This window comes from Ciconia boyciana, chromosome 2, assembly GCF_034638445.1.
Source record: "Ciconia boyciana chromosome 2, ASM3463844v1, whole genome shotgun sequence".
Classification (NCBI taxonomy): Eukaryota; Metazoa; Chordata; class Aves; order Ciconiiformes; family Ciconiidae; genus Ciconia; species Ciconia boyciana.
In genome coordinates, this window is record NC_132935.1 from 73,035,796 (window position 1) to 73,056,395 (window position 20,600).

General features: G+C 43.4%; 1 protein-coding gene across 2 annotated transcripts in view; it reads left to right on the forward strand.

Annotated features, from left to right (window-relative positions):
- TMEM245 (transmembrane protein 245) overlaps nucleotides 1–20,600 on the forward strand; it is a 98,871-nt gene that overhangs the window by 46,351 nt on the left and 31,920 nt on the right. For both annotated transcript variants that reach the window (XM_072852971.1, XM_072852972.1), the window contains exons 12-13: nucleotides 5,533–5,655; nucleotides 12,295–12,440. In XM_072852971.1, coding sequence (XP_072709072.1) covers nucleotides 5,533–5,655; nucleotides 12,295–12,440 — 269 coding nt within the window. The remainder of the gene's footprint in view (nucleotides 1–5,532; nucleotides 5,656–12,294; nucleotides 12,441–20,600) is intronic.

The window sequence follows — 20,600 nt, forward strand, 5'->3', positions numbered from 1 at the left end:
GTTTGACAGGTGGTTTTTTGGTGTTTTGTTTGTTTGTTTTTAAAAAACAAACCATTTAAAGACAATGAGATAACTGTAAAGAAGTGTGTGTGAATATGCAGTGACACTTCCTCCACCTTTGGAAAAGAATAAACTAAGATTACACTACTTGCACATAATATGCAGATGACTCTATTCTCTGAAAATACAGATTTTTGACAGCGTCATATTGCAATCACAAGCAGATAAGCTCTTTTCCATTGATTGAAATCATAGGAAGTGTTCATCCTCTTTAGTAAGAGAAGGAGCATTTGCTGTAAGAAGAATGTTAGAAGAAGACAGATGCAAGGGTTTCAGGCTTTTCCTGTAGTTGAAGAAACTTTCATATTAGAGTTGAAAGCATATAATTAAATCACTGGCATAGCTGTGCTGGGGAATTACTGGCATTCATTTAATTTGTAACAATATGCATCGATTCAGTACTTTAACTATGAGTATCAGATAAAGAAGACTTCTATACCCTGCTCAAAATGTGCTGTTCATTATAGCACTTATACTTAGCTCTAGTTTGGTGTAGACAGACCTTAATTATTTTAAAGTAATTGACTATATAAACATGTAAATTGCCTGAAGATTTAATATGAAGATAAGCTTTTCCAAATCATCAGTTTGCTTTTTTCTAAAAGCTTTGGTGTTAGCAGCACTGCTGCCTTTCAGCTTTGGATTTTCCAGTACTCTTTAGAAGCAGTAGTGTTATAAACCAGTTTATCCAGTGATGTGTTTCTGAAGTGGCATTTATTTCATCCTATTCTTATTTTGGGGAAAGAACTAGAGTGGATCCTCACTTATGCCTCGAATTTTGCACCCCGTGCTCTATTCTAAGGTAGTTTTTCAGGTGAATGAAATAAGCAATACATAGCTGGGCTATTAAGATTTAATTTCTGAAAAATAAAAAAGCCTCATTCCTTCCCCACTCACCTGCTTTTCCATTCATACCCTTTTCCTCCATTTCTTGAAGTCTTGAAACCTTGAGAAAATAAATTGCTGCTGGCTAAATCTGTGAATGATCACTCAGAACTCCTTCAATGGTATATGAGACATTGCTAATGTCTCCTTAAATTGATCTTTTTGCTTCTCGCACAAGAATATTCATCATTCCACCCGCAGCCAGTATCTCATTCAGAGATTTCCCAGGCAGGAAGACAGAAGACCTTCCATTAAGAGGTACACAGCAAGCTTCAGCTCAGTTAGGTTTCTTTATCCATGCCTTTAGCACGACTGATCTGTGTGTTCCAAATCAAGTCAGTTTCTCAAATATTTCACTGAGTTACCACATATCCTAATGTTTTCTCTGGCCCTGAGAATTTCTTGAAGTAATCTCCTAAGCTTATAGCTAATACAGTCCATTCTTCAGGAATAATTCAACTACTATGCACTTTTTTTTTCTGGTAAGGTAAGCATTCAGAGGTTTGGTGTTCTCTTCTGCATAATGGGTGTTGTTCATTTCAGGGTAGGTGAAATTCAGCCTGATGCATATTTTTAGAGAAGGAGTTGATTTCTTTACAGTCAGAAAGTCAAAGACATGATGCTGGAGGATAGTCCTTTTTCTGTTGCTGTTTTGTCTCCGTTTCATGTAAAGGTCAAGCAGATATGTTTCTTCGAAAATAAGCTATTGAGCCCTGAAGGGCTAGCCCAGAACTTTATGGGTTTATTTCCAAACATTTATTTGGAAATCAGCTTTTAATTAGAGCAGGAAGCCTTTGATCTTGTGCATACTGTATTTATTCTTCACAAAGTCCATTGCTTGCCTTTTACCTTAAAGGTTTATTGACTTGTTCTGTTGCTGTCATTTTTGAGTTGTCAGGATGATACATCTTTCTGAACAGCAAAAAAAAAAGTATACAGAAGGACAAGTTTTTTTCCTAATACCTCTTTGTGTCCAGTTTTATTCCCTTTAGAAATCTGTTAATGATCTCTATATTAGGTACATGAATTTACCTGGTTTCCAGAAGTTTGTTGACTTGGAGTTCTCAGAAAATAACTTGTTTTGGTCAAGTGCCTTTTAAACCTTGCTTTCAGGTATTGGCTAGTTTAAGTCGCCAGTAGGACACCTTAGATGGCTAAGAACGTTAAGTGCAATTTTGATTTCTTGCCTGTTACGGATTGGAAAGGCACAGCAGCTGATGCTCACAGTAGCACATCACGGTGTGATGCATAAGGGAGTCTTGAATTCTGTACAGCTTCATAGCTCTTTTAAACACAGATCTCTTAAGATTACTTACAAAGTAGTATTTTGGGGGAAGAGGTGTGTTTTTCAGTTATTTAGTAACAGTAAAAGTAGCAAAATTGCATTAAATACTGACGCTTAGTTGTGTATTGGAGAACTATTCTCAGCTGGCAAGGTATTAGAAATTGTTTATGCATAGTAACTGAGCTCGTTAACTCAGCTGCAGTATGCTCTGGGAGTCAAATGGCATTATGAACTCTGGTGCAGGTACATGTATTTTGATTTTGTGTCTGTTAGTGAAGTATTTGAGCACTTTCTGACAGCTGTATTTAGTAACGATTAATGTCTGCTGTGTCTGTCTTCTCATCCTAGTGATGAGAAGCATGTGTCTTGAAATTTTAATGGTATATATGCATAAAGGGGAACTTACTCTATAGCTGGAGATGAGTCCTAAAAGATGCACTTGCTTTCATAAGACATACTGAAGCTGAACGAAAGGCACTATCCTCACTTATTCTAAAGCAAATGCTAGTGATAACTAGTTCAACAGTTCCGATCAATGACTCTACCTAACAAGGATGTTCTTCTAGGGGAACCATTCCCAATATTGATTGAATCACCTGATAACAATGTTCAAACTAACTGCAGTCGTATACTCCTGGTTATCAGCTCCTTACCTAAAGCTTCTAGGGAAAGTGTTAAACAAATACAACCTATACTGGGGGAACATACTATTTTGAAGGAAACTTTCCCATACCTCACCAGATGTACGCTGTCTTGTAGCAGGTGAACCAAGCCCCTCTCCTTGTGAACCGCTCACCAGTATCAGCTCAGCTGATGTGTTGCAAGTGATGGTGTGCAAGGGAGGGAATTGACAATTGCTGTGATTAGTATTTAGAAGACTGATAAATCAGGCTAGTTTTAATGTTTAAAACAAAACTATACTAGGCCAACTTTCATTAACAACGCACTGCATGCTAATGGTTTGTTTTACAGTCTACTAATTGTTATTGTTACGTATTCAAAGTGGTCAGTCTTTAACAGTCATATCCTACATGAGCGGTGAGGACAGAATCCCATCGTGGTGACACTGTGTAGTTGGCACCAATAGCCACTATCCTTGATGGTCTGAGTCACAGAAGTCAAAGTGAGCAGGTTCAAGAGCTCTTACATAAGGAAAGCTGGAACTGAAATGAACATCTTCCCTCAAATTAAGGAGCTTGTCCTTTTATAAGGTGGTTTTGTTTCTGGACAGCTCCCCCCCTTGACTACTGCCCTTGACTGTATGCCATGTGATACTTGGAGAGGCGTTACTTTTCCAGGTCATGCCAGGTGCCTTATCCTGTTGCTTGCCTTCTTGGTTTTTTTTTGCCCTTCCTTAGTTGCTACCGCATTTTCTTAAAGCAAAAGCAGTCTTTTCTTAGCTCAAGGTTGTGCATCTTCAATGCCTTCTTCCTCAATGAACTACTTGTGTTTCAGGGGCCTTTGTTTTCAACCTGTGTCCCTATTTTCAAGGCTTTTGCTACTGTTCTGTGATTAAACTCCACATCATAACAGGACACCTGTGGCACCAAGCTCCTGTTCACATGCCAAGTTCTAGTAACAGGCTTAAACATCTGGGACGGAGCCTTGCACAGTTAGCATACAACTTGCGGCCTGTTATTAGCAACAGCAGTCCTATTGTTACTGAATACCAACTGAAAGGCCTCTGCTTTAGCTACAGACTGTTCCCTCAAAAATCACAGCCCTCTGTGTTTACGGTCCTCATAGTGTAATGTATATTTAATAAAGTTACCTGGCAGCTACGTGAACTTATACTGCTGCTGCAGCCCCAGAATGAATTCTTAATCTGTAGAAGAAGGAAAAGGACAGGTACCAGTGGGAGAACATTTTTAAGCAGAACGTCCTCATCACTTCTAACCTCACTTGAATTCTCAAGAGGGACTAATAAAATCTGTTCAAAAGATGAGCCTTAAAATTCATAATTCCCACTAAATAGTAAGAAGCATGGACTAAGTAGATCTTTCTGGTTTTACTATGTGTTGTAATTCCCTGTCACTTCCCCCCAGCACTTATTTTCTTCCAACTTTATGCGTAATAAATTATCTTCTATATGTTTCACTCAGTTCCAAGGGAGAGGCAATCACATGGCTCACACTGCTGTGTCTGCTCTACAAATGCCAACTACTGGGGTTTTTTTGTTTGTTTTGGTTTGGGGTTTGGGTTTTTTTTTTTGTTTTAATCAATTAGACTGAATTAAGATATTCATTAAACCAAGAGTAACTGTTGCTAGTTTTGAAGTCTTCACTTACAGCTTTGAACCTGGAGAAGGGCTTTTCTGTCAGAGCTTTCATAGTTTTTCCAGTTATATTAGTTAGTCTGAAAGAAGGTATGCCTTTTTGTTTGTAACCTTGCTTCTTTTATATGTTTGAATCACTTTGGCCAATGCATTCTTACTGTATTCCTTCTGAATGAAATATTTGTTATGAAACTACTGTGCATTGTGTTTAGGATGCCTCCATGTGCCATGCCGTGCCATGTCTTTATGTCTTTAATGTCTCATGAAGTTGCTGCCCTGTTCATATTGATGTGTCTGCATCCGTACATAAACTAAACTGGCTGTAGTGGGTATTCTATGCTTAAGGCATGTCTTAAAACTACTCTTTACTATCTGTAACTAATAAGTAATCAGTTCCCCAAGTCAGTACAAAATTTAATAGATTGTCTAGCATTGTTTGACTTATTTTCCATAATTGCTTGACAAACTGATGCGTTCCTACTCCAAAATCGAAACTTGTGTAGTTGTCTGCAGACATTTTAAAAATTATGCATCTCATTACCATAAAATATTTTTAAAACAAATTTATAAAGTAGCAATTCTACTATTTGATTTGAAGCTGTCTTCAGGTTTATTTCTACCTTGCGATGTTACTCCTTGTTCTTCACTTTTTAGCATTTCTGCTTTTGAAAAGATGAGTTTTCTCTCCCAAGACAAGATCTGCTTTCAGTTGATTCTGATGCTAATTGCAATAAACAAGGGTCACTGCATCTATTTTTTTTGCAATTTTGCATAATGAAATAATTTTGAGCATTGGGAGAAAAGTTCTGAAACCTTGTAACCATCTCCCTAGAAATGTGTCTTTGGTAAAGTAGACGTTTTGACTTGATATTACCTGCTGTAATTTAGGAGTGAGGGAAGATGATTTTTTTAAAAATGTCGTCTTTGTATGGCTTGATGGAAATGAATCACTTCTGTAAGCAGTTCTCTGTCCTAGCTAATACCATCCAGTGCCTGACTTTGTCTTCACTTCCCCCTCCTTTTCCAGATCCTGGAGTCTCTGTGGATAGTGATGAGTCGCAATGTGAGCCTCTTGTTTACTACAGTTACAACATTAGTGACAATCCTCTTCCATAGTGGGACAGCTCTTCTCAATTTTGTGCTTTCAGTGGTGAGTAGTATGTCATTGGTTTACATGGTCTGTTTTACTGAAGGAACCTAACTGCACATCTAACAATGAAAAATCAAACCTAAAGCATTGAAAACATCTTCTAACCTTATCTAATACCAAAATTCTTTAAGCTTTTGCAACTTTCAAATCTGTTGTTTGGGGGACATTCTAGGCAAAGGGCAAGATTTGTGTAACATTAAGGAGCTGTCAGTCTTCCTATCATACTGTTAATGGAAAACTCTTGTTTCTGGCCTTGAAGATACTGACGTGTAACTTGTGATATCCTACATAACTACTGAAATCTTATGGCATGTCCTCAGAAGCGTATCCTTAAACAAGCCAATGCTCTCAGAAGAGGAGAAAAATTGTTATAGGGAAATGTCAGGAAAAGTATTTATTTCACAAGGATTACCTTATTTTCCCTTTTTGAATGAAGTGTCTTCAGCAAATCTGTGTGAGGGGGTTGTTGCATTGGTTTTATTTAACCTCTGAGAGCTCTTAATTGCAGAATGCTTCCTACACAAAGTTAATTCTTACTAATATTATTGCCCATGCTGAGTAGTAGTCTCTGAAACTTTTTATTAGAGGTGTTTTCTTTAAAGGATGTGTTACTTTTTTGTGTATTATGTGAGCTAGATGTTTATAGTTTCTTTTGTTTCTAAATGCCGCAGCTGTGTGGAGTAATTTATAATGGTAGAGGTAACTTCTCATTTGCTGTGACTGCTGTTACTTAAAATAAAAATAAAAATTTCCTAAAACACTGGCCTGGGACTTTTTCCTGTTTTAACAAAAAAAAAATACTGATCTTGGAAGCTTGACTGAAGTCCGTGTCCTGGTTTTTAGTTCAGGATTCAAAAACATTTGTTAGAAAACAAAGTGTTTTGTCAGTTTAACTTCATTGCCTTCATTGATGCTTGCTCAGGAGGGAGGTCTTTGTAGACAAAGCTGCAAAATTGAAATAATGTTTAACAGCATTTCAAGGCAACTGCGTGGTTTCTCTGGATTCTCTTCAGTATTTAAGAACAGATCACAATAAGACTTAATGGAATGGCTGTCTTGAACCGAAGAAAATCACTGCCACTCAATTGTGTTGTTCTCTAGTTATCTTTCAGTTAGTAAAGAAAAGATTGCATGGGAATATTTCATTTATTTTCTTCCTTAGTTCACAACTTTACCCGTGGTGACACATTGAAAACAGTGTCTGAGGAGTTAGTATACTTAATGACAAGTTTGGATAATAATTGCAGATTATTTCAATGCTCTCATTGCTCAGACACAAAATTTAGCTCTAGATGCCTAATGGCCTATACCAAGTTCATTACATGCTGTTGCTGTGATGCATGATCCTGCCTTTTTGTCTGTCAGCAGGGTCCTGCCACTTGCTGGGACACTGTGCAGTCAGCTGGTTTAGCAGAGCTAGTTGGGATATTGCTGTGTTGGAATTCTTTTAAAGATCAGATGCCCTAAAGGCTACTCTGTTTCCTCCACTTCTGTTGTAAGTCGAACATGTTACTTAAAATGGTCATATAAAGCTTTCCCCACCAAAACACATCAGTCCTGCACTCTTGGTTTCTTGGATTTGACCATGAGCTTCCATTTTGCACTCCTAGTGATCTTACATATATAGGAAAGATTTGTTTTAATACATGTATAGGCTCTTTCTGTAGATTCTTGATAATGGTAGCCTTTGAAATGCAAACACCAGAACTGATAAATTAGAAGTACTTCAACTTTTAACAAATAATGCAAAAAATCACTGAACAACTTTGTCCTGTTAACTGTACTTCAGATACACCAGGATAAAGGGATATGCTTGCCTCCATTTCTATGCACAGAAAATGTCATGTATAAGTGTTGGTGTTCTTGTAACTGTATGAACTACCTCTTTTGAAGGCATTTAAAATTTGCATGCCTACCTGAAGAGTAGTTATTAATGCTGTCAAACACTGTGCTGTCAAATGCTTTAACTTAGTCTTGTTTGTACTGTACGTTTCATAGGCTGTTGTGTCTATTCAGAGGCATGGTTTCTCATCTTTATGGAAGTCTTTTGCAAAGGTTCTTGCTACAAAAACTAAACAGGTTTTCTTAAAACACAGAAAGGTAAATTAATGGAACTTGTTTTAATAGTGTTTAGTGTGTGTTTGTTAACAGCTTACGACTGCAAAAGAAAGGACTTAAATTTAGGATATTCAGTAAATAGCCTGCACTAAATAAAGATTAATACAGTCCATTATTTGGGGCAATAAGTAAGTGAAAATGGTAGTTGTTGTGAGAATTTAGTTGAGCCTTAAAGTACTTTTTAGGATAACTTAACTGAACTGTCGTGGAGTCCATGTAGAAATAATATAACTGCTTCTTAATTTTTCCTTGTGCCTTTTTTTCTTTTTCCCTGCTGCAACAGCTTAATGCAATAAGCAGGGAAAATCCAGATGTGACCCTAGGATAAATTACTACAGCTTTCTTAACTTTTGTGATGTGCGTTGTTACTGAATCCCATTTGGTAATTATGTCACTGTTAGATTTGCCTGCTGTTCACGTTCCTTCCTTCAGAGCTAAAGAAAAACACCCTCCAAGTGAGGAGGAGATGATGACCAGAAGTGACCTTAACAGTTCTTTTCCTTCCGCAGTCTCAAGGCATACTTACATCTTTTGCTGTAGTGAGATTTTTTTTTTCAATAATTTGATTTCCAAGGGTGGATATCTTTAACAATTTAGTTTTTCTTTAAGCTGAGATTTCAGCATGAACTGTTTTCTGCTTTCTTTTGGAAAGTCTTGAATTAAGAAGTTCACGGTTTCCTGGGAAAACTCTCACTATTCTCCAGTAAGGAGAAAGAGCTTTTGTATAAAGTTAATTTTAAAAGTGAAGGCAAAGAGTTTCAGAGTTTTTGATTGTTCTAGTTTAGTTGCTGCATTTTTGACTGCTACCTGGCCCAATATCCTTTCCCCATCTCCCTTGGTTTTTTTAATGCAGTTTTGGAATGGAATTCTTACATTTTGAAGGGACTGAACCCTAAAGCTAGGTAGGCAGCGTTTGAGCACATTCCGTGTGTCGCTGTGGTCCAGCCAGCAGTGTCAGCTGAAAAAGCTGACTCTTTTGAAAATACCATGTCTGTGTTTTGACCAAAGATATATTTAATGGGCTACTGAGGGAAGTTTTTTTTCTAAATGTGAAACAGAAGGATTTCTTTTAAATTCTGTCTAGGTGGAGCTGTGCTTAAAAGATAGCACTACTTCAGCATTAACTGTACTCTTATTTTTTAATTTTGCAGGATTCTTAGTTGCTACAGAAGAGTTTTTACTCGTTTGGTGGCACAAACTAATTTAAATTTTCCAACAAGATAATTCCTGAAGTGGTTAGCTTTTCAACTGATTACATTTCAGTCCAGTTTTAGTTGTCTTGAATAAAAATTAAAATAGTGAATTTTATTTTGATAAATGGTTTAAAAAATTGTGCTTTAAAACATAGAAATAATGGACACTTTGTTCAGAACCTCTGTTTTGAAAAATACATCTTCCATCAAAACATTCAGTAGGAAGTAATCTGTGTAGCATATCCATCCATGATCCAGTAAGACTGTATTCAGATCCTCAACAGATGTTCGAAAACTGATCGTTAGTTGAGTGCCATTTCTATTTCACTTCTGAATAAAAGTTCCTATCCACACACACATGCACATGGATGTATATATATGCCTTTGTGTGTGTGGGTGTATATACACACACGTACATGCACACATACACACACACTCTGCTCATACTCTGTTACAAAGATCCAAAGAGAAAAGCTCCATTTGGCTGATGGGTATCTACAGTCCTGTGTGGAGTATGCACATTCTTGATGCTGTAAAAAAAAAAAAAAAAAAAGAGCCACTAACAAAGCTCTTTTGGGCAGAAAATTGAGTATGAAAGGCAGATACAAAAATACTTGCTAAGTCTATGGAGCTGACGCACAACCAGTTAAGTCATGTGTTTCTTGATATATGTGGAAATGTTGAATTACTGTTTTAGTATAGAGTGTTTACCTGTAGCTTTCTCCTTGAATTCAGTCTATCCCACCTCAAATTAGAGTATTTAATGTTTTGGGCCACAGAACAAATTCTACAGAAAGAAATACTAATCCATCAATTGTTTAACAATGGAAAGACCTTATTATTTTATCTTTGGTGAATTCCTCCTCATAGTCATCAGCAGGATCTTGAATTGTTGCTTAGGAAACAATTTAGGTAATGTCTGAAATCTCAGATATCCAGTAAAAGAGGTCTGAAAACTCAGACTGCAGTTGATATAGGGTAGGACACATCTTTTTGCTGCCGAATGTACTGTTGAGGCTATTCTACTTGTTTGAAGAGTCAGCAAGCCACTTGATAATAAATTACTATATTCTGTGACTAGTTCTTTTTGCATTTCTCTACCTATTGAGCTAAAGCAAATACGTTAATTTCCCAAAATGCTGATAATCTAGAATTAAGTTGATTTTGTATGGTGCTGTGGTTACATGCATCTTGTCTTAACAGGAATTGAGTTAGGTTTGTATCTTTTCCTAGCTTGTAGTTCATTTTAACACCATTTTATTCCATTGCTGTTCATCCCCAGCTGTCACTTTGGCTTTTACAGTTCAGGTGGGTATGTGTATGTTGGTGTGCTGTTACTCCCAAAGAAAGCAAGTTTCTTCTGTAAAGACTTGGGAAGAACAGCTTTTCCAGTCAGTACAGGTGCTGTGCGTGTTGCCACTTGAACTAATCCCCAGCTCTTATTCATAGCCTGCCTCAAGTCAGCCCTGTATGTTTCTCATACCACAGGGAATCAAGCTTTGCCTGTTTGCTACAGTTAATTTGCTTCTTTCCTGGCTGCCATATTCTTTTCTAAAGGCAACATCTTCAGAAGTTAACTGAGGCTGTCCTAATCAAACAAGATCCAGTGGAGCTGTTTTTCACTTTGCTTTTTGTAAGTGTCAGGATGAGCGGATATTGTACTTAGAGCAATATGCTGCTTTCTGTCTTGAAAACTGCACTGCAAGAAGGATCTGTAGCTGGATCCCAGTGGAAGGAAGACAAAACACCACGTGGATGCCTGCTTTTCAGTATAGGGAGTTTTGTAGCAAAATCAGGAAATATTATAGTAATTTAGGAGAAATGGCAGTCCCTATCAAGGAGAAAATAACCATACTTACAGCATTACAGAGGATGCTAAAATCTAATTTGGGTTTTAAGATTTACTCATTCAAAATTGTAACAAAACACAGCTGATGTTGCTACTGGCACTGGATTATTTCCCATTAAACCAAGGCCTAATTCAGTTGGGGTTTGTTTTTTATGATCTCAGAATGAATGGTAACAGTATGCTGTTTAAATGCGCTGATGTAATGACTTGTTTTAGTTGATAGATTGGTTTATCACCCATGGCAGAAGTTGGGAACACCTGGGAAGATGGAATACAGCCTACACCTATATATGGCATTTTGGAAAGGGGTCACAGTAGGTGAACAGCTGAGTGTGCCTTCCAAGTTAAAGGCTGGGAGGGTGGGGGGAAGTAGTAGTAACACTTCACTGAGTAGAAAGGAAATAGGAACAGAGACAAATGGATGGCATTCTTAAGACTGGTAATGGAATACTGCATGTTGTGCTGTCTGCATTTTTTTTTTTCTGAGCATGTTCAGAGAGAATACAGGGAAAGGGCATGAGGTGTCTGCAGACTGGATAAAATGCTTGAAAGTAAGAGACTTACGGAGGTCAGGCTGTTTGGCTTATCAAAAGATTAAGATGTGGTTTATTCTAGCATACGAGTAGGTTGGAAATAAGGAAAGTGAAAGAATTCTTTTTAGTCTTGGGAAGAAAGGAAAAATATCTAAGGCTTGTAGATGAAGCAAATATAAGCCATAGTTTACCATTGGAGCATATAGACCGGATTTTCCTTGTCTGAGGTATTCTGTTTCAAGCTGGACACGTTACTGTGATGTATGCTTAGCCCAAGAAGTTGCTGAGCCCACTAATGGGAAAATAAGGAAAACATAGTGGACTGCAATATAGAGGAAGCTAATACAATCTGATTGTATTTTTTTGGTCTTTAAACTGAAACAATAGAACTGCCATCACTTCTGCTGAGACTCCTCTTCAAGCTCACAGAAGGAGTAGTCAGTCAGGATTGCCAGCCTAATAAATATTATAAATTTTCTGTTTGTGAGTTTTTCCTTAATTCGTATTTGATATCCAGCTGCATAATGACTCTTGAGACAACTCAGATTTATTTGGTGGCTTTTTGTTTGTTGTTGTTTAAGAATAGATGTTACTATTCAGCAACTCTTTGGTCTGCTAAACATGCTGGAGAAGAAAAACCCAAACAACTAGAATGTTGATCTAGATTCAATGTTGATCAACATTCTAGTTGTTTGATCTAGATGTGACTTTGGAAAAAGGCTGAACAGGGCTAAAAGTTTTATAATGTTTAGCTATACCTGTTAAGTTCTTTGTGGAGCAGGGGAGAAAATTATTCTTCTAGCTCTATGTGTTTCTCTAAATCCAAGCTTGTGGAATAGTATTTTGTGCCTTTCCAATGAAGTTCAATATCTGAAGCATAGCTGCATACTGTAGTTCTGGAAAGTATTTATTGCCTTTTAAATTAAAACTCCAATTTGTTTTGCAGGTGATTTTTCTGACCACACTGTTCTACTTATTGAGTTCCAGTGATGAGTACTACAAGCCAGTAAAGTGGGTGATAAGCCTGACACCTTTGTCTCAGCCAGGTCCCTCCTCAAATATAGTTGGCCAATCTGTGGAGGAAGCAATAAGGTATGTTGTTGATTTCTTGCCCTTTCTGGAAAACTCTTTCTTAAATTTGATGTTCAATTACAAATACTTAGCAAATGCAACAGCTCATGTTTCAAAGACAAGTTGCAAATCTCAAAGACTTTAAAGAAGCTAGCATTGATGATTTTTCCCCCTTGATTGTTAAAAGAGCAATTTGATTGGACTTGCCTAAAAAAAAAAATTCAGAGGTCTGTGCTGTAGTGAATACTAGTATTTTGTAAAACTGGTAACACCCATCACATCCCTAACCCATCAGGAAGCAGTGTGTTTGCAACTATGTTGGCATTAACAGCTAGTGCAGCTCAGTCAGAGCAGATTCATACAGCAAAACAGTTGAAATGGAGGACCTGACATCTGTGCTGTACGCATTTCAGAGTTATTTAGCTTGAACTATTTTTAGTCTAATCTTGGGGACTAAGTACCCATTTGCAGCTAGAGTGTATTAGATATGCTTCTGGAGTGAATCTTGAAGTTCAGTTTCATCTGAGAGAAATCTAGTTCATGATTTCATGAACCAAATTACACCAAAGGGAACAATAGGGGAACGCTGCTCTTATCCCACTTAAAACACTACTGTACTGCACCTCCAGAGTGCATCTGCAGTGTTTCGTGCTTAGTTACCATTCTTACGTTTCACCTCTAAACTACTACAGTAATTGAAGGAGGACTTTTTGTGGTTTTAAACATGGTTCACTGAGATTTCACAGTAAAGCAATTTTTGGGGTGGTACAGTAAACTATTTCATTCATCACAGATGAATGAAACTGTCAGCCTTCACCTGCTAGCAGCTTGAAACACTAGCGAGTTGGTAACATAATAAATGGATTTTAAATAAGGTATTTAAGTCATAGCTCACTTGTCAAAGAAGTTGATGGGCTGGGCAAAGTCAACAGACTGCATGCTAAATTCTATACAGCCATTGTCTTTTACACCACTGCTTTCTGTGTCATCTTGCACATGCATACAAAACATGAATAGACTTTAAACTGGCGATGTATTAAAACTGCTTTGCAAACTCATTGCCAAATGTTCGCCATTGTTTTTAGGTGTACTTTACAAGTGAGTGTTGTTATCTGTTAACTGGTATTAAGCTGTTTTCTGGGTACATTTTAAGAATGAGAAGGTTATATCATGCTGCGGAAGATCTTGAACAGCAATGATAATTGCTGTAGTCATCTGAAATGAAGGGACAATCCAGGCAGAAAGCAAAAAATTTGGAATTCTGCCAAAAAGTTAATAGCTCTTCTCTTGAGTGACTGCTATTGAGTTTTCATTGATCACATGGTTAGTATCTCAGTTCTATCTCTTCTGAAGAATGCAAGCAGATTTAGAAACTGAAACTTGTCTCAAGAATTGTTCTCTTCAGCCCTTGGTAGAGGGGAACAGTGTCAAAAAATAGGGCACGGCTTCTCTAGGCATGAATACTCTGTAAGGAGGATTGTATAAATACAATTTCAAGTTTATGGGTCTGTGACACAGGTGACCAAGATACTTGTCAGAGTTCAGAATGGTGGAAAGACAGAAAACAATGTTAGAGAAGCCACAGGAAAACGAGTAGGAAAAAGCCAGCATGCATCAGTAACTACAAATATGATGAGCAAAAGCCAGTATCTGGAGAATGTGGAATGTGAAGCTGTTTGTCATATGCAAAGGAGCTCAGTCTGTGTGTTTGCTAAGGTAGCCTGAATCAGTCGTTCATATTTGTTTGTTTGGAGTAGCCTGTACTTGATGCCTTCTTTGAATTCTTTGAAATGCTTCTTCTGAGACTTTCAGAAATTCCTCTCGCTCACTCAGTTGTACCTAAGGATTTATCATAATGCTTCTAGATTAGCTTGCATTCCACTCAATACTAATTGTGATCTTCAGTATGTAAATCTGAAGAGTATAGTAACAAATGCCCATGAGTTTATGCATGCCCAGTTTGTTGCCATATGAAAGACAATTGCCACTGCAAACCATTTCTTTTGTCACAAAGTAGCAGCTATCCTTTGTTTTTGAAGACAAGTTGTTGCTAGAGGGTAGGAATCTGAAAATGGCTTGTTTACTTCATCTGTAAAAGGCATACAAAATTGATGTTAATGCTTGGTGGTAGGATGGGAGGAAGAGGCTCCATGTGTATTCTGAATTATCAAGTAATGAAACTTCTGTAGTCACTTTCATCATTAGACTGTGATAACATTATACAACATGAATCCAGCCTCAAAATACTCATGTGTTCATGCTCTACCAAAAGTATAAAAAGATCAGCTTATAAACCTTCAAAGTCACTAGCTGTGTCCCAGTTCCCATCACTCTTCAGCAGGACATCGCAAGTGCACAAAGCTAAGAGTGCATCTAACCAGTCCTGTCTGGAGGGCAGGAATCCTCCTAGAAAGAGATGCAGTTACATCTCTGTTGCTCATGGACCAAATGACATGAAAATACTCTTCTTCCATGTTGTCAGTCACTTCTGTTGCTCTTTCACTTAAAATGTGTTTGTGCAAAGCACTAGGGAACTTGGATACAGTCAAGCAAGTCTGTTCCTTTGTGTCTGTTGCCATTTCTTTATCAGGAGAAGAGCAACAAGGAAAGAAGAGGAGGGCAAACAGCTATTGGTTTCTGTAGCTCAAGAAATCCCATAACTTGAAGCTGCTATCCAGCAAGGACCTAATCAAACCAAGACCTTTTCCCACTGCAGGTTCTCTTATCGGAGCTGTGTTGTGATCTTTATTGTCCTGAATATAAGTAGATAGAGATTTGAAAAACATATTTCTAACTCCCTTGGTGATGAGTTCGCAAAGGCAGTGACAGTTCCCTGTTCACGTGAATTGATTTGTGAGCTGTAGTGGGGTAAGAACAGCTTACCAGCCTATTTTGAGTGAAATGTTGAATTACACTGTTTCTGACGCAATACCTCAGATGTTCAATTTGCACTTGAGTAGTGGGAGAAAAAAAAGAAGCAGCTGTGGTGGCACTGCAGGAGTTGTGAAGAACTTACAGGGAATCCACAATTGAACTACTGCAAGAGGTAGGATGAAATGCACTCACAGCCTTTGATAGGAAATCTGTTGGTGCAGGATGGGAACCAGAATCCCAGCAGCATGTATCAGGTCATGGGATAAATGGATTTGCTAACACCAGGTCAGGCGATGCCTGACCTGATTACTTACTTGACTAGACTAGTACTACAAGGGCAGAGCGGCAAATCACAGAGGATCGGTAGGAGGCACACGAAGGACAAGGTGAGCTCAGGGAACAGCCAGCAGAACTTCAGCAAGGACGACTTGTGCCGGGACCAACACGAGCCTTGCTTTGAGGAGGTGCCCGTCCTAGCGGGACAAGGGGAGAGCAGTGAGTGCCATTTAGTCTGACTTCAGCAAGGCCCGTGACACAGCCTCCCCCGGTATCCAGATGGGCGAGGCGTGGACGGGAGAAGGAGACTACGCGGTGGGAGGACCGCTGCCTTGTGCTCAGCAGGACAAACCCCGCGCGCGGGGCAGCTGCTAGTGGTGGTGTGCGTCAGGTCAGTGGTGGGGCTGATGCAGGTGAGGGTCTGAAGTAAGGGCCTGGGTGGCAGTGGGACAGGCCACCTTCCGCAAGGTCGTGGGTGCCCCTTGCCACGTGAGGAAGGCAGCAGCTTGATGGAAGGCAGGCCCTCTCGTCGCCTCTCCCTCGGGGCTCGGTGCAGAAGAGATGGCCCCTCTTCTGGAGGGGCGGTGGTGGTGGATGGGAAAGAGGGGCCCACGCAACCCTTTGAGAATCGACGAAAGAACTGTGTATTGGTGGGCGATCTTGCAGGTGAGCCTGCGGGAAGTCCGCAGAGTTTGTTTTCAGTTGAACAGGACGTTGCCCTTGCGAACCCGTGTTGGCTATGACCAATGACTGCGTTGTCTCTCAAGTGTTGTTCAATAACCTCCAGAATGACCTCCCTAACTTTACCTGGCACTGAAGTGAGAGCGATAATGTGGAAACAAGAAATTCTTAGGGTTCGCTGCCTTTCTTATGATAATTTTACTCCATTTCAAAGACGATTACCAAATTGTTGATGTTATAGCCTGGAAAAACCAGAACGTAAGGCACCAGCAAAGCAGGAAGGCGCGCATGGAAACGGAAAGTTTCCCAAAAGAGCCTCCTACTCAAAGACAGAGAGCAGGAGGGGCCACAGGAGTGCAGTGCAGATGCCGTCGCCAAAGTGCCGCCTAAGAGAGGACAAGAGCATTTTGATTCTTTTGTTCTTGTTTATTGTCCATTCACGAAGGTGCGGAGGCTGGGCCACCGGTAGGGAGCCGGCCGGGCGCTCCTGCGACGCTGTTGATGGCATCTCACGCAAGGGAGCCTGGATGGCTGGGGTACTGCCAGGTCATCGCTGTGGCAGGCAGACCCACTGCCGTCGGAGACTGGACTGTTCTTGAGGTGGATCCACCTCCATGGGCTCCACGCTGTTGTCTGGTGGATTAACAGCCATTGGCCCCACGCTGTGCTCGGGTGGATCGATGTCCATGGGCTCCACGTCGTCCTTTGGTGGTCTGTCACGCCTGGGCCTCAGACCGTGCCTGAGCAGATAGACACGCCAGGGCCCCACGCTGTTCCCCTGGGTGGCCACAGCTGCGCGCTGGACGACCTCGATCGCAAGAGCGTGGGCGATGGCTCTCATGGTCCGAGGGGGGATGTTCCTCCTCCTCCTCCTGCTCCTCCGCTGCTTCCCCATCTTCAGGCTCCTGAGAGGCTCCTTCCTCTTTGGCGGTTGCGGGAAGCGTCTCTGTGCTGTCCCACGCAAAGGTGGGCAGCCAGCCGCCTCGCTGCTCAGGCTGGTGCCTGGCAGGCAGACGCGCCTGGGCTCCACGGCGTTCCCTGGTGGGCCTAGAGCCAAGAGCTGCATGGTGTCGTTGAGGGAAGCGAGGTGGACAGCGCTGACGGCAGGAGGGTTGATTTTGTTCCTCCTCCTCCGCCGCCTGTGCTTCCTCCTCCTCCTCCTCCTGCGAGGTGCCTTCCTCCTGCACGGTTGCGGGGGGCAGCTCTGTGGCATCCCACGCCAAGGTGGGCAGCCATCCGCCTCGCTGCTCCGGGTCCTCTTCCTTCCAAGCATGCTTGGCATGCGAGGGCCTGGAAGCTCGGCAGGCTGTGGGCCAGCTGCCGGGGCCCCTGCTTTTACAGGGCCGGAACAAAAGGCGGTGAGGTGGCTGGTGACAGCAGGAGGCCACTGTGATGCGATTGTGGCTGTGGCCGATGCGCGCGGCCAAATATGGCGTGTTTGGGCGTGGGGGGGCGTGTGGCCTGAAAGATGCCGAAATGTGGGAGGAGGAGGAGGAGGGTCGTGGGGGCTGAGGGCCCCTTTCCTGGGGCTCGCTCCCGCCTGCCATGTTGCTTGCCCAAGAGAAAGGCGGCCCCTTGGGCACAGGGACCGCCCTCCCCCTCCCGTCATGAGCCCTGGGCTCCAGCCCCCTGCTCATGGCGTGCCTGGGGTCCCCTCGATGAGACGGTGGCAAGAACATTCCAGGAGGGTCGGGGGTCCTCGGTGAGCCCCCACCGAGCCGGCACCCTGCAAGTGGCACAGCCCCCCACGCTCGCCAGTGGCTGAGAGGGGGCAAAGCATCCAGACATCGCGCCGGCCGGCGGGAAAAGGAGTGCCGGCCGGCCTGCGCAAGCTCTGCCAGCGCTCCGTAAAAGAATTGCTGATTGCCAAGTGTTGCGTGGGCTCTTCTTCGCCGTCCCCCGTCCTTGCCCCTGGAGCGTGGAGAGGTGTCGTCTGTTCTGCACGGAGCGCGGAGGGAGGGAGAGGGGAGGAGAGGGCCTGGCGTCCTTTGGGCTGCTGTGCCAGCACGACGTGAGGAGCCTGTCGGAGGCCACCGAGGGAGGTGCTTGGGGCCTGGAGGTGGGGGTGGGTTCAGTCTGAGGTGCACCCTTGCTCTGTTCGCTCGTACGAAGGACAAAGCTTCTCACCGCTTTTGCGGTCTCTTGCTTACGCGTTGCGAGGAAGAGCTCTCCCGCGTTGTTGGAAGAATTGGAGCTGGAGAACGGGAGCCTTCTGGCAGGTTTCCAGGAAGAAGCTCTTGCCCTTCTCAGGCATCTGCCAGAAGATTGTTTGGAGGCACACGAAGGACAAGGTGAGCTCAGGGAACAGCCAGCAGAACTTCAGCAAGGACGACTTGTGCCGGGACCAACACGAGCCTTGCGTTGAGGAGGTGCCCGTCCTAGCGGGACAAGGGGAGAGCAGTGAGTGCCATTTAGTCTGACTTCAGCAAGGCCCGTGACACAGCCTCCCCCGGTATCCAGATGGGCGAGGCGTGGACGGGAGAAGGAGACTACGCGGTGGGAGGACCGCTGCCTTGTGCTCAGCAGGACAAACCCCGCGCGCGGGGCAGCTGCTAGTGGTGGTGTGCGTCAGGTCAGTGGTGGGGCTGATGCAGGTGAGGGTCTGAAGTAAGGGCCTGGGTGGCAGTGGGACAGGCCACCTTCCGCAAGGTCGTGGGTGCCCCTTGCCACGTGAGGAAGGCAGCAGCTTGATGGAAGGCAGGCCCTCTCGTCGCCTCTCCCTCGGGGCTCGGTGCAGAAGAGATGGCCCCTCTTCTGGAGGGGCGGTGGTGGTGGATGGGAAAGAGGGGCCCACGCAACCCTTTGAGAATCGACGAAAGAACTGTGTATTGGTGGGCGATCTTGCAGGTGAGCCTGCGGGAAGTCCGCAGAGTTTGTTTTCAGTTGAACAGGACGTTGCCCTTGCGAACCCGTGTTGGCTATGACCAATGACTGCGTTGTCTCTCAAGTGTTGTTCAATAACCTCCAGAATGACCTCCCTAACTTTACCTGGCACTGAAGTGAGAGCGATAATGTGGAAACAAGAAATTCTTAGGGTTCGCTGCCTTTCTTATGATAATTTTACTCCATTTCAAAGACGATTACCAAATTGTTGATGTTATAGCCTGGAAAAACCAGAACGTAAGGCACTAGCAAAGCAGGAAGGCGTGCATGGAAACGGAAAGTTTCCCAAAAGAGCCTCCTACTCAAAGACAGAGAGCAGGAGGGGCCACAGGAGTGCAGTGCAGATGCCGTCGCCAAAGTGCCGCCTAAGAGAGGACAAGAGCATTTTGATTCTTTTGTTCTTGTTTATTGTCCATTCACGAAGGTGCGGAGGCTGGGCCACCGGTAGGGAGCCGGCCGGGCGCTCCTGCGACGCTGTTGATGGCATCTCACGCAAGGGAGCCTGGATGGCTGGGGTACTGCCAGGTCATCGCTGTGGCAGGCAGACCCACTGCCGTCGGAGACTGGACTGTTCTTGAGGTGGATCCACCTCCATGGGCTCCACGCTGTTGTCTGGTGGATTAACAGCCATTGGCCCCACGCTGTGCTCGGGTGGATCGATGTCCATGGGCTCCACGTCGTCCTTTGGTGGTCTGTCACGCCTGGGCCTCAGACCGTGCCTGAGCAGATAGACACGCCAGGGCCCCACGCTGTTCCCCTGGGTGGCCACAGCTGCGCGCTGGACGACCTCGATCGCAAGAGCGTGGGCGATGGCTCTCATGGTCCGAGGGGGGATGTTCCTCCTCCTCCTCCTGCTCCTCCGCTGCTTCCCCATCTTCAGGCTCCTGAGAGGCTCCTTCCTCTTTGGCGGTTGCGGGAAGCGTCTCTGTGCTGTCCCACGCAAAGGTGGGCAGCCAGCCGCCTCGCTGCTCAGGCTGGTGCCTGGCAGGCAGACGCGCCTGGGCTCCACGGCGTTCCCTGGTGGGCCTAGAGCCAAGAGCTGCATGGTGTCGTTGAGGGAAGCGAGGTGGACAGCGCTGACGGCAGGAGGGTTGATTTTGTTCCTCCTCCTCCGCCGCCTGTGCTTCCTCCTCCTCCTCCTCCTGCGAGGTGCCTTCCTCCTGCACGGTTGCGGGGAGCAGCTCTGTGGCATCCCACGCCAAGGTGGGCAGCCATCCGCCTCGCTGCTCCGGGTCCTCTTCCTTCCAAGCATGCTTGGCATGCGAGGGCCTGGAAGCTCGGCAGGCTGTGGGCCAGCTGCCGGGGCCCCTGCTTTTACAGGGCCGGAACAAAAGGCGGTGAGGTGGCTGGTGACAGCAGGAGGCCACTGTGATGCGATTGTGGCTGTGGCCGATGCGCGCGGCCAAATATGGCGTGTTTGGGCGTGGGGGGGCGTGTGGCCTGAAAGATGCCGAAATGTGGGAGGAG